This window comes from Megalobrama amblycephala, linkage group LG1 (assembly GCF_018812025.1).
Source record: "Megalobrama amblycephala isolate DHTTF-2021 linkage group LG1, ASM1881202v1, whole genome shotgun sequence".
Classification (NCBI taxonomy): Eukaryota; Metazoa; Chordata; class Actinopteri; order Cypriniformes; family Xenocyprididae; genus Megalobrama; species Megalobrama amblycephala.
This window is the reverse complement of record NC_063044.1, coordinates 14,667,373-14,681,146: the sequence shown is the minus strand read 5'-3', so window position 1 is coordinate 14,681,146 and position 13,774 is coordinate 14,667,373. Positions and strand designations below refer to the sequence as shown.

General features: G+C 41.0%; 1 protein-coding gene across 4 annotated transcripts in view; it reads left to right on the top strand.

The window, feature by feature from the left end:
* The window catches only part of sdk2a (sidekick cell adhesion molecule 2a), a 168,680-nt gene that overhangs the window by 90,458 nt on the left and 64,448 nt on the right, over positions 1 to 13,774 (top strand). For all 4 annotated transcript variants that reach the window (XM_048182937.1, XM_048182929.1, XM_048182922.1 and 1 more), the window contains exon 2: positions 11,601 to 11,760. In XM_048182937.1, coding sequence (XP_048038894.1) covers positions 11,601 to 11,760 — 160 coding nt within the window. The remainder of the gene's footprint in view (positions 1 to 11,600; positions 11,761 to 13,774) is intronic.

Below are 13,774 nucleotides of genomic sequence, written 5' to 3'. Positions count from 1 at the left end.
GTTTGGTTACGTTTATAGACAGAAAACTAATTGTTGTTATATAGCTCAACACGTTTAGTCTTATTGTTTAAATCTAATTTTTACTTACTGCAGTGTGTCTCAAACAAGTGTCTCACAGCAGCCACCGAGCGAACGCACAGAGTAACGTTATAACATAATTTTTAACACACTCAAATGTATCTAATATGATAAACAGAGCTGCATCACCTCATACTCATGACCGGAAAAGTGGAAGCGGCGCCGGTGACTGCGGCATAATAAAAGTTCAGCTGCTCGCGATGTGTGTTGTGTCGCTCCAACGGCCTCGTTCAGCTCCCACAACACTCGGTCCTGCTTTGCTTCATCAGTAATGTTAATTATCGCATCCATGAACATGATTTCTTCCCGAGTCCTATCCCGATTGTTTCCACTGGCTGTGATGTGAAGACCACATGTCCCAAGATTCCACGCTCAAACTTGCCGTCATCAAGCTACACCTTTGTTTTGAATAGGCCTCTAGCGACATCTAGCGGACATAAATCTTACATATTGCACCTTTAACAAGTTTGACTGTTGTGTTTACTTGCTACTCGCAAAATTCTGTCATTGCCACTGTAACGATGGACAAAACATGATAAAAACTTGCTGTTTGGCATAAGCACACGTCATTCGTCTTGAAATCATATGATTCAATTTGCATCTTCCGATTGGTTCTTCTATGGAGTTAGAGGCTTTTGCTGACAAAGGGAAGTGGCGTTTCTGCCAACAAACAGGTATTTCTGAATGGGCTGATGCTGAGATTTAGCGGATTTGAAGTGAAAGTATTTGATGGCCTTTAGTGGCTTTTGCATCTGAACTCTTCATATACACAAAAATAATAATATGCATAAGAAACACAATATTTGAAAAAAATAAATAAAAATTGCAAAATAGCTCATCACTCATCTTCCCTCAGCCATTTTCTTGAGTGGGTTGGTATTCCGCCCGTGGGGAGGGGCCAAGTTTGAATTTTGTGTTTACAAACAAAATCCTACATAGTGTACCTTTAAGCTACCAAAAGAAGTTTAGTTCTCTCAGGTCTCACTTTTCATTTTTAAGTCCATTCCAAAGAATTCCACTCATAAATGTCAGCAGATTCCATTTGGGCCTGATGTGAACTCAATCAGTGGGTTTTTCATTCTTCCTGGATTTCTATTGCCTGGATGGCATATATATATATATATATATATATATATATATATATATATATATATATATATATATATATATATATATATATATATATATATATATATATATATATATATAATTTAATATCCTAGCAGCTGTGCACATATTCTTATGCATGGTAGACAACGAAAACACTCACTCATTTAAATAAATCTGTTAATGTACCCATCACCACATATTTCCCTTGGCCAGACCCTAAACTGTGCTGTAGAAATCTATCCCTGTGACCAGGGCACATGAATTTAAACCACATTAGTCTGCAGTTCTTACAGCAAAATGCTGATCCCAAGCAGCCTGCACCACAGTTCTTGCCCTCTCCCATGTTTGTAAAACCAGATGCTTATTTAGTCTATTTTTAAAGGTGTGGTCAGTCTTACTCAAACGCCAGAATTCCAGGAAGTTTATCTATATGGGTGCCATGTTAACCACAAGCACGGAGCAGATTCCAGCCGCTGCTGCTTTATGCTGACTACAGAGGTTAATTGCACCCGGCCTCACATGCAAGACCATCGCCGGCCACTATTGTGTCCTGGCAAACATGATAATTAGTGTTCTGAAAAGAACTCCTCTCTCCTTTTGTTTCTGAGCAGTGCCTCCGCTACTGATGCACAATATCTGGGTAATTGAGAAGCAAGATGAGATTCAGCGAGAAGACATGTAAGACGTGTGAGAACAATGTCATTAGCATAATGTCTGAGTGTTTGGATCCATATCTGCAGTCTGCTGTACCGTCCATCTTGGTCGACCTGTGTGCCCATATGCCCACCTCTTCTAGACGGAGCCAGACGTAGTTAGTCTAAACACAGCTACAGGGTTCTGGCTGGAATAGAACTCTTGGAATGACAGTGGTCAGGGGTCAGAGATGAGGTGTTTAGGGATGTGGAGTGCAGTGAATGGCGACAGCAGCTGGAAGTGAGGCCATAGGTGTCACTGGGGAGGTATAATTACACCATCTCTGAGAACACCAACAGCCCTATTAAGAAGAATGATGAGGGAAAATGGTGGTCAAAAAGGTCTGTAGGAAGTGTGTGTATGTGTGTAATGGAGTGCCATTATACACTGTAGACTATCAGCAGGCTGAGATTGGAAACTGCTGTTTGTCCGCTCAAATTGTTTTGTGTACGTTTTCAAACATAAAAGTTCTTGTTTGGTCACCCAGTCTCAACTCCCCATATGTCTTGCTTGTTCTGCTTACAAAATTATATATATATATATATATATATATATATATATATATTTTTTTTTTTATTATTTATTTATTTTTTTTTTTTTTCTACTTTTGTTACTGGCTTGTGCTCCCAGATGTGCAGCCATTATTCTTATTCTAGCCTCAATATTGTTTTGTCCTCTATGAGGACACATTCTTTCTCTGTTTCCTAAACTCGGATGGAAAACCCAGAGTTTTGATGCTCCTCCGTTTCAAGTTACTCTGATATAAAATATGTCTGGCATACCCTTGACAGCTCAGAGCTGCATCCTTTGCTGTCCCTCCCATCTGAATCACATGTGACTGATGTTCCTAATGCGAACCGTGTTCTACACCCTCATAACAAATAAATAAACCAGTGTCCAAGCCGAGCCCTGTCTGCTTTGGAACGCAGACTGCTATAAATGTAATGAAGGTGGATGGTAATTCTTCTTTCTGTCAAAGCCATGCAGCCATTAGCATTTACATCGAGCCCTGCCATTCACTCAGTCACCTCGCAGCGCTCTAGCCAGCACACGCGCAATGATAAGAATCACAATCAGCGGCCTTTCCGCATACATATATTACAATGCAAGCCTCCAGATACAATGCAGAGCTCCTGACTATTAACAAGTGTGCTATCTCTTCAACACAGGGGTTTCAGGTGCAGGGGAGGGGTTGGAAGAATGCGGGAGGAATCCGACAGCTTGTTCTGTGCTGTTGGAGTGTCAGTATCTCTAAGGCCCAGTGAAATGACTGCTTGAACAGATGGGGCCTAGACAGTCCTTTCCATTTGAAATTATTGCCTCGGATGCCATTTAGTCATGAAGAATGCAATGTGTGATTTCCTGTAGGGGAGCCTAAAAGGGCGTATCAGACCATAATTACACTGCATGTTTGTCATTTCTGTGTTTGTTTGTTTGTTTTTTTTAAAATCCTTCTTTTGCGAGCCTGGCATTAAGTGAGTGAGGTTTTGGACAGTGCCATGTCATACGTCCAGGTGCTCCACCATAATGGAGCCAGTGAAATAATAATGTGTGGATGGAATGCTTTCCCACCACCCCATCAACTAATTAGGATCTAATTATCCAGGCAAGTGTAAACAATCGCAGCAGATGGCAGAATGCGCAGAATTAACTCTAATGACCCGGGGCTCTGTGGAATTCTCATTTCGATGCCTTTGTTTGTTATTTTCCTCCATTATTCTTTGCCCTACTTTCTAAATACAGTTCGTAGCTGCCTTCTCGTGCCATACTACAGTGCTTTCCTGCCTCCGATCTTTCTTCTTTCCACTTCGTTGAGGTGTTTGCACATCTTCAACTCACATGAGGTAATTTATCTTCTCACTAAGATCAAGTGAATTCGTAGCTTGTGCTCTCATTTTCTGGTTTTGTATACCACCTACTAGCATTAAATTAGACAGGAAGACAAGCCCTAAGATGCGGTACTCTCTAAGTAGACACATAATTACAGCACACATGCCATTAAAACTTCAGTGCTCCCTCTGCTTCACTCCGGAATTCACTACTCAAGTCCATCAAAAAAGTATCTGACTTCACAGAGTCCACTGGATGAAGAGAGAAACATGCAGTCGGGGCAACTGATTGGGATTCTCAGAGGCATTGACATAAGGGTGAAAAATAGATGTGGATGAAGTATGAGGGTGCACGGCATCTCATTAATTGATGGTTGGCGTGCACAGTTGCTTCTCCGTGTTGTGCCAAGCGCTCTGGTGCCTAATTAATCTCATGGATATCAGAGACACGTCCCAGGGCGCATGCATCCCCTGGTGTTGCGTCAGAGAGAGATTGAGAACCAGAGAAGGGGAAAGGGAGGTGAAAAAAGAGGGAGGGAGAGTAGAGAGAGGTGGAGAAAGATGCAAACAGAGGTGAGTAAGAGAAGGTACAGAGGAAAATGCAAGGAGACAGCATATGCATAACGCCAGAGACTGTGACAAAGTGGCAGAGAAAGAAGAAGTGACAAAAGGTAAGAAAATAGATAGTTGTTGAAAGAAAGAGAGGGCGCGGGAAGAATGTGTGCTGGCATTGTGTCGATGTCGCCTTCAGGAGGCTGTGCTCGGATAATTCAATCTGCCGACCATTGACTGCCCCCCATTCTGTCTTCACTCCTAATTAAATCTCTATTTGATAGCTCAATGCCGCCTCTAATTGTGTTTGAGTTACGTCACTGGCTGCCCGCAGCCCCCTGGATCAAAATCTCAATGCCGTGCTACATTACACCTCAATTAATCGCATCAATTACACATCCATTAACCCGCGGCAACCTACTCATACAGCAGTCATAGACAGATGTGCTGAGAAAACCTGAGGAGCTAATGAAATTCAGAGCTATGAGAGATTGCAAATTACCCCACCGATTGAATTGCAACAGAAGTCAAACAAAGTAATTCCGAGTTCTTTTATTATTCTATGCCTCATTCAACAGACCTGTGGTGCTTTTCAAAGAAAGACAACAACAGTAAAATAAAAGCTTTGTCTTCTTTCTTGTTGCTATCACAATCTGCCTAAACAAAAGAACCCTTGGAGCTTCTGAAGCGCCCACCCTTTGTGCCTCACTAATGTAATTTTGCTAGTCATAAATACACAAGAAGACACTGTACACATCATCATGTGACCACACTGCTGTTGCATCTGCATTTGTCTTAATGTGGTAACATGGTTGTTTGGCCTGAAGGGTAACGGGGCTCTTCACCTTGCTTCCAGGGTGGAGGGCACTTTGCACGCTTTGTGAGTTGATGAAGTGTAAATCGGCAGGGTGCCGGTTGTCACGGTGACAACTGCAACTGACAGAGTGACGGATCAGGCTGACCTTCAGCAGGGACCACGAGCACAGAGTGGGATTGTTCCTGTGCCAGTCTCATACACCCACATGGACCAGCAGAGAAAGAAACATGCACATACACTGACTTCTGCAGTATAGCACTTTAAGGCTAGGGGCATGGCCATCATTACACCTACACGTAGTACAGGAAATGTTGTGCTTCTTTTTGGCTGGAGAATACAGAGGTGACCATTGCCCCAAGTTTCTATACTAATTTCAGAAAAAGTACCTCCTAAAAACAGAGTTTTGAAGGGTCATGAACTGCGTTGTTTTATTGTTTTATAATGTTTGCTGGGGTGCACTTATAAATTTGGTATGCTTTTTGCCTAAAATATTGTCATAATTTAGAAATAAAAGGCATTTTTCCTACCCTGATTTTAACACTCTGATTTGAACGCCGCTCTGATTTAAGGGGCGTGTCTGCTGTGAGACTTCAGTGTAAATGCCCACTGCTGTGATTGGCTAACATCTTTGCAATATGAAATAGCTAAGTATTACTCTCTCAAAAACTTTTAGCAAGTTTTTACTATTACAGCTCTCAAGGTTAACTAATTGTGAAAAGTGTTGATTATAGCGGTAAACTGAAATTTATGGCATTATATTTAGATTGTGGCAGAAAAGGTAGCGTTTTTTGATCGCTTTCTATGTATAATTCAATCACCATATAAATAACAGATTATTTTCATCCTACCAAGAGAAACAATGTGAAGTTGACCGTTTATTCACTGGTTTGATTTACTGACAAATAGACAAAGAACATCTAAGTGTACATTAATCATTACATATCAGATCAGGCATTAGAATTAACACAGTTACTTACATGTTGTTGCATTACTGTCAAGTCCATATCGTAAAAGTCTGTTTGCAAAGCCTGCATCGAAATGCGATTGATTTACCAAAGAATCCACAGTGAAATGTACCAAATACAAATAAATAAAGCTCAACTGAGACATTAAAAAAGCTTTTATTGGACTAACAAGGAAGTTTTCAGTTCTGAAACTAACATAATATTCTTATAGTGACCGTCTACACTGAACGCGACAAACCGACTGTTGCAAAGCACTTGGACTAAGTCAGAAATAGAACAAGGAATCTGTTTACTGTGGGCAATTTGTTGTGTCGCGTTGCGCCGTGCCGCATCCAGTGTAGACAATATCGCTGATTATAAAGGGTTCTATTGTCTTTTATCGCAACGCACCACTTGCTTCTGGTGTTGACACAGTGTTATATATCAAAAGCTCAATTCATGACCCCTTTAAGAGCCAGAGGTTGCTTAGACCTTGCATCCATCCTTTCTAAGCCTTTGTGATGAGAGGAGCAGGATTGGCTAATGTGGTTATGCACAGGTGCCAGAGGATTAAGCGGAAATGGACATGGCCCCTACTGTGTTGGAATAAGGGAGGGAACACCAGAACAAGTGTTCAGTCCGAGCCCCGAGAGTATGATTGCATGCCAGCGTGGTGCAGTGAAAGCTCTGAGGGGTATGCTTTATGGATCCCGGCTGGTGCCTGTGGCCTTTGTCTCAGAGCTATTAAAATTCTGTGTGTGCTGCAGCAGCAGCCTGAGTGGAGCGTTGCCATTCGAGGTTGGCTGTCAGGTTAGTGGAAGTGCCTCTTTGTTCATTTCTAAGGTGGCCAGTGGTGGCAAGGTGGATAAGGGCACCGCAGAATAATGCTCTCAGCCCGACCAAGCACGAAGAGAACATTAAACACCTCCTGATTCAGGCCAGCTCAGCTTGCCCAGTGCAGGGCTCCTCCACCGCAAAGGAACCACCCCTGTAGGTTCTCCATCTGGACCAACAATCCATGCCACCCAACACCCACACACAAACACACAATGTATCGAAGGAACCTCAACATAGTACACTTAATTCCCCCAGCGTATGTTGGTATGCTTCCTATCTCCTGCCACCTCCCATGAAGACCAGCACAAAAAGAAACCATACTTCAGCTTTATCTTTTCCTTTTTCTTCTACTTTCCAAACCACAGGGATTCTGATGAGAAATGGCACCTGCGTTATGGCTCATTAAGGCTGAGTTTAGCATCATCCTGACCCGGGGTTTCTTGCTCTCTGTGGGCATGCTCTCCTGTGGACCTAGCCCGCCCACTCAGAGCAGGATTTTAGAGAGTGAGAAACAGAGCTGCTTAACCCTGCCTGAGCCCCAGCAGATCAAAGCCTGGTGCTCAAACAGTGAAGAGGCCACAGGCACTGACTGACATTCTCATTACAATATGGAGATGGCTCTCAGCACCAAGAAGCTTCCTGTGTGAGGACAATGTCAGACCTCTGCAAACTAGTCGTGCTCTGCCTCCATTTCATGCTAACATACCTTTCGTCTGACATAATGGGAACCCATGGGAGTGAATTTTTTACCACACTGTGTGTTCGGCCACAAAAGCCCTGTTCATTTCTTTGTATCTAAAACAACACAGCTGCTCCAACCCTTTTGGGATCTTTCGACCGTAAAATTTAACAATTTAGATAAACAGCATAACTTTCTTCAGAAGCAGTGTAATAGGAAACATTATGGAGTTCTCAGTTTTGTTTGAAGTATCAACATTTTCTCAGATGTTTCTCCTAAAATTCCTTAGAAAAAAATATACACTCAGGACAATTCGTAACCTACAGTAAGACTATAGTGAAGACGCATTAGCTGCTATTACCCACCAGCCCTTTCCCCAGTCTGTTTGGGAAGTAATCATTTAAAGATTTTCACATATTTAACAAGTTATAAAGTAAAATATCTAGCTTCTGCTAGACAGCCTTTCATATTCTGACTGTGTCAGTTACACTTTTTTCGTAAGTTGAATATGGAAGGCGGTCTGGCGGAAGCTAGATATTTTACCTTATAACTTGTTAAATATGGATATTTTCCTTACACAAACTCATCGCTTCACTTCAGAAGAACTTTTTTAACCCCCCAGAGCCGTGTGGAGTACATTTATGATGGATGGATGCACTTTCTTGATCTTCATACTCCTTGGTCACATTCACTGCCATTATAAAGTTTAGATGCCTCAGGATATTTATTAATATAACTCCAGTTGTGTTCATCAGAAAGAAGAAAGTCATATACACCTAGGATGGCTTGAGGGTGAGTAGATCTTGGGGTAATTTTCATTTTAAAGTGAACTAATCCTTTAATGAAAGGTTTGATAAGAAATATTTAAATTGAGTACATTATATTTGGTATATATTGAAATCTCTGAATTTTGGTTGCAGACATTTTGGCAAATTGGTAACAAATTTCTTGGTATTTTGGCAAATCTTGGGGCAGTATAAGACATTGTTGGGTGATCTCAGGAGAGAAATCTTAAGGGGAAAAAAACTGGCTAAGTTTAATCAATTTAATTAGATTTTTGTCGATTGACATATCAAAGTCAGTCTCACTCGTGGTTTTTCTATGGGCAGTCGAGATGAGACTTCATAAGATGGTGCAAATAATGGTGCACAGCCAAGCCACACACGCATTTGCACACATATGCACAACCGTCCATCAGTCTGATTTTGCACCTGAGGTCTCTAATGGGGGTATGTTTATCGTGCGGCATTGCTAAGTGGATGTGCCTCTCCACTGGCTGTACTGAATGGCAGTGCATTTACTGGAGGATAAAATGACTGTGGTGGCACGGTTGGCGAGCGCTGTGCACTCAGGGTGGGGTGGGGGTGTTGTAGAAAATGACTGGCAGTCTATATATGCTCACAGAGGAATTGTTTTCAAGAGCCTGTTACCCAATGGCAATGATTTGGAGGGTTGTACCAGGATTGATTAGGATGATAACAGTCCAGCTCCTTTAGATGAAAAGAATTACCCATTCTTTTGCAGGAGAGTGTGTGGGTGGTGTGCGTTTATGATTGTTTTTATGGGTATTTATATGTATGTGCAAGATCGTAGTGATATGGGTAGATTTAATAAATATTATTATTATGCCGCGCTTTCCACAGAGCCCCAGACAGCATTTACAGTTGCCCTCACCTGACCACACTGTGAAAGTTGATGTGTATCATAAGTTAATATGTATCATTTACTTGTGTATTTTTTATTTGTGTGGCGTACCTCACAAATCCAAACTACATCATTCTGTATATGCTTGATGGCGCCCCCTAGAGCTGAGACTTCTCAACATGTCTCTCGGTGCACCTTGCAGCACAGAGAAATTAGCAGAATGTTTAACAACCCTGCAACGGAGCTCCAGGGCTCACTAGTTTATTGCCTCAATTAATACAAGCTTTAATTGGCTTTTCACAAACACAATGACAATCAGATCCATGTCACCTACAGAGAACGACTCGGTCACGATCGATAGGTCCCATCATCTGCTCCTCATGAGGGAAATGAAAGCACTTTGTCTCTTGGCTGAAGGCACCCGCATGCATGGCTTTGTGTTTGTCTGAGAGTCTGTATAATCCGGCTGTTTTAGAAAGACTGAAGATGAATGGATTCCTCAGCACACTATAGCTCATTCTGTCAGGTTTGCAGGCGGAGCGACTGCATCTTAAAGTTATCTTCAAAACCTTCCCTCACTTAGCCCGTCAGGCCCCTGAAATTCTCACCTCACCCTCCCTCTATCATGACTTCAGATGTCTCTTCTTTCAGCTACAGAGAGTTTCAGTGTCACAACAGACAAATTGTTTCTTAAATTGTCTTTTATATTTTAAGAGGCCAAATTGAGTTTGTCAAATCGTGTTTACTTTTCGATGCTAATGGCTTCTTTTGCCTTTGTTTCTGTCTCTCTGACGCTTAGCAAGATGTGATTCAGCGGTGAGAAATGTTTCATCTTTCTTTGTTGGTAGTAAACAACACTCCTTTCAAACAATCATAGCTAGTTGTATACATGTCCTGGTGGGTATTGCACAAGCTCTGACGTGTTTCCACTCTCTATATCATAATGCCAAAAAAAAAAAAAGAAGAGAAGAAACAGTCACAGCCCCAATACTATATATAATATATATTTCCTCTCATCCCCTGCGGTCACTGGCCTAGCAACACCCGGTGGTGCCATCACAGCAATGTCACTGTTTAAAACCTTCACACTCTGAGGTCCAACCTTCACACGTGCCGAACAACACAGTCCATTGTAATCTCCAGAAAGTGGCTGAAGTCACACCTTTAATGGACTAACTAATAACTTAACATCTTCAGAAGCAACTATTAAAATCAAAAAAGCAAATATAAGTCAAAGGGCCCTATCATACACCCGCCGCAAGTATTTTTTGCTAGTTTCAGCCCGACACAGTTATCATTTGCATGTCCAGCGCCACGTTATTTAAATAGCAAATGCATTTGCGCCCATTTGTTCACCCATGTGCGTGCTGGTATGAAAATGAGGTGTATTCAGGTGCATTGTTGGCGTGTTGCTATTTTGTGCTCCATTGGCACACAAAAACCTGCTCTAAACTCAATGGCGCAGTATTTTTGTTGTTGTTGTTATTTTAAGGGCACGTTAGTAATATGAACCTATAGGCGGGTGCACAACGCTATGCTTTTTACAAACACAGGCAGCAACACACAAACATGCCAAATATTAAAAATGAAAGGATTACAATGTAAAACTGTATTATTGTGTACATAAAGATAATGTCATAATGGGAAGCCAATATATGTATCAAAATGACCTATTTGCAGTAATGACGAATGAAATTGGCTAATTATTTGACCAATCGTGGCAATACACACATGTATTTAAACTGACTCGTCAGGTTGAGGGTGTCTATATTCTGCCACGTAAATAGCAATCTGCCATGGTGCAAGCTCACCTGGCATTTAAAGGGAATGGAAGATGACACTCTGATTGGTTTATTGCCCAAAACACACCCATGACTCATTAAGAGACTAGGTACAACCCGTTTGGACCATGCGCCTGGTGCACCGACCATTTTTTCTGTCGTTAAACTAGCCAAAGTGGATTATGCACCTGCGCCGTGTGCTTCAGACCATGCACTTAGATCATTAAAATAGGATCCAAAGTGTTTTTTTGTGTGAATGTTAGAGGGACAATGGTGAGACATACACAAAAAGACTTTTGAGAGAAGAGATAGCCAATGTGCTGCACTATTCTAATGCTCAGTCGAAACAGACTGCTACGTGATAGCTCTACATGTATTGTTTTCTCCCTTGGATTAATCTGCTTGTATTATTCTGGTTTGTAAGTTGCTTTTGGATAAAAGCTTCTGCTAAAATGAATACATGCAAATGTAAATGTAACCTCAGCCTTAAGCCTGACTCTAAATCTCATCCTTATATCGGATTGGCTGATAGAAATGTTGTCTTAGGAATAACAAGGATGTTGATCCAGGAACATGTCCCACTTGGGTGAAACATGCTAAGCCTCTTTCTTTCTGTCTTGCTCTCTCTCCCTCCAGATGATGTCCCACCTTACTTCAAGATGGAGCCGGTGGCAACCCAGATCCACCTGGAAGGAAACCGGGTGGTTCTCACTTGCATGGCTGAGGGCAGCTGGCCCCTGGAGTTCAAATGGCTTTACAATGGGACCGAGCTGACACGTTTCTCCCTGGAGTACAGGTGACACTTCCCATCTTCCCACTGCTGTATGAGTGTTTCTGCAACTTGTAGACATTTTTAAAATGCACTTTTCACACTATCACTTAGTCTAACAGTGAACATACATGGAACAAATGTGTCTTTTTTTTTCTTTCTGAAAGCCATGAACATTCCCAGCACAATGTCACATCTCAAATATGTATTTGATTTGGTAACATTTGTGGTGGAAATAGTGATGGTGAAGGAAATGACATTTTAAATTTGACATTTACACAAAAGAGTTTGTCCGATTTACTCCAAAAATGACATTGTAGGAATAAATCAAACAGCTCTTTTGTGTTTTGCATTTTATAAAACATGTTTTTCACAGTTTGGCAAAATTACATCTGAAATATTCTGTTCAATATTTCCTTCATTTTTCTTTATTTTCCTCTCAAACAGTCCACTTCTACTGTTGTAATGATTAATATTTTTACAGTGAATTTTCATATTTTAAGATTGAACGTTTGGCTCTGGGAGAAGAGAAAAACAATAAAATCTATTCAGAATAGGCATTTCAAAAAAGTAGAGAAGAAAAAAAAATAATTCCAAGACCATTTTAATATGACCTTCATATTACAAAGAGAAAAAAATGAAATCTTTTGGTTTGAATAAAAACTAACCCAGATCACCAAAGTTCCTGTAGTTGAAGAAACACTCATTTAGACAGCTTTTTCACCATCACAAATACAACATTCATCACAGTTTCAAATGCAACATATTTTATTCAGTTTTTCTTGTATTTATATGTCTTTATTTGTCTCCTTTCTTTTTGGTGAGTCAGGAGCATTTGTGGATTGTAATCCTCTTGAATTGTAGTGCCTCGTTCCCTCCACAGCCATGAAATCACTCTCATATTGCCTCTCAGCTCACATTAAATGAGAATGAGATGTATTTTTTGAGCGATCCCTGTCGTCCATGTTTTGTTTTATGTATTCCGCATAAATGTTGTATCAGTGGTGAAGGCAGTGTGGAATTATCAATCAAGAAAGAGCAGGTAGTCGAGTACCTTGTGAATTATTTTCAATAGCTTTGAAAGCTATATGTAATATTTATACTAGAAAAAGCAAAGTGATTTTCTCTCTCTCTCTCTCTGGTCACAGTGAGGTGGCTGGTCTGTATTTTTTGCTCGCATTCTTTTTACCTGCTGACCACAGGACTCCAGATGGACTCTTTCATATTTGTACTTTCTAATGGCTAAAGTCCGCAGTGCTTACTCTTAGCAATGGTTGAGTCAGACTTTTTCTGGCCTCTTGCTGAGGTTCCTGCTTTTCTGTCTGTCAGTCAAGACAATAGGAGCGGTTTCCGACGCAGTCCACAGAGCATTTCAAAAAGATCCCTGGTGACCGAAACTTCCCAGCAGTCTCCTACCTCTCAGACACTGTGTGTTTTTTCAAGAAGTCGGGACCTGCTCACTCCTTTGTATTCCTCACATCCACCGATCAAAGAAAAAGGTTTAATCCACTTCAGTAGGTTATACTATACCTGTGACTGATAATGCAGGAAAACTAAAGTATCGGAAAAGTAGCTGGCGGTGGAAAAATGAGGCAGCGTTGACTGGTTGAATAAAAGCACCACTGCCCACATGTTCGGCTCTCTCTTTATCACTCCATTTAACTAATAGGTCTTGTCACAGGCTCGTGACTGAGGCCTTGTGCGTAGGTGTAAAAATACACTTGCCTACTTCATGTTTTCATAATGACGCCTAGTTTAAAAAAAAAAATATTTTTATGATTATTATTTCAGCAGCATACATGACTACAACTGCAGACATTCAAAGCAAATAAATAACCCATACCCAGATTTGGATCAAGACCCCTTATCCTGCTTTAAGTGACAAGGGTGACTACATAACCTACAAAAGTCTTAAAGGGATAGTTTTTTTACTCACCTTTATTTTGTTTTTAACCAGTTTGACTTTCTTTCAAAATATCTTACTGGAGAAAGAAAGTCAGACAGGTTCGGAACTATATGAGGGTGAGTAAAAGATGATTCA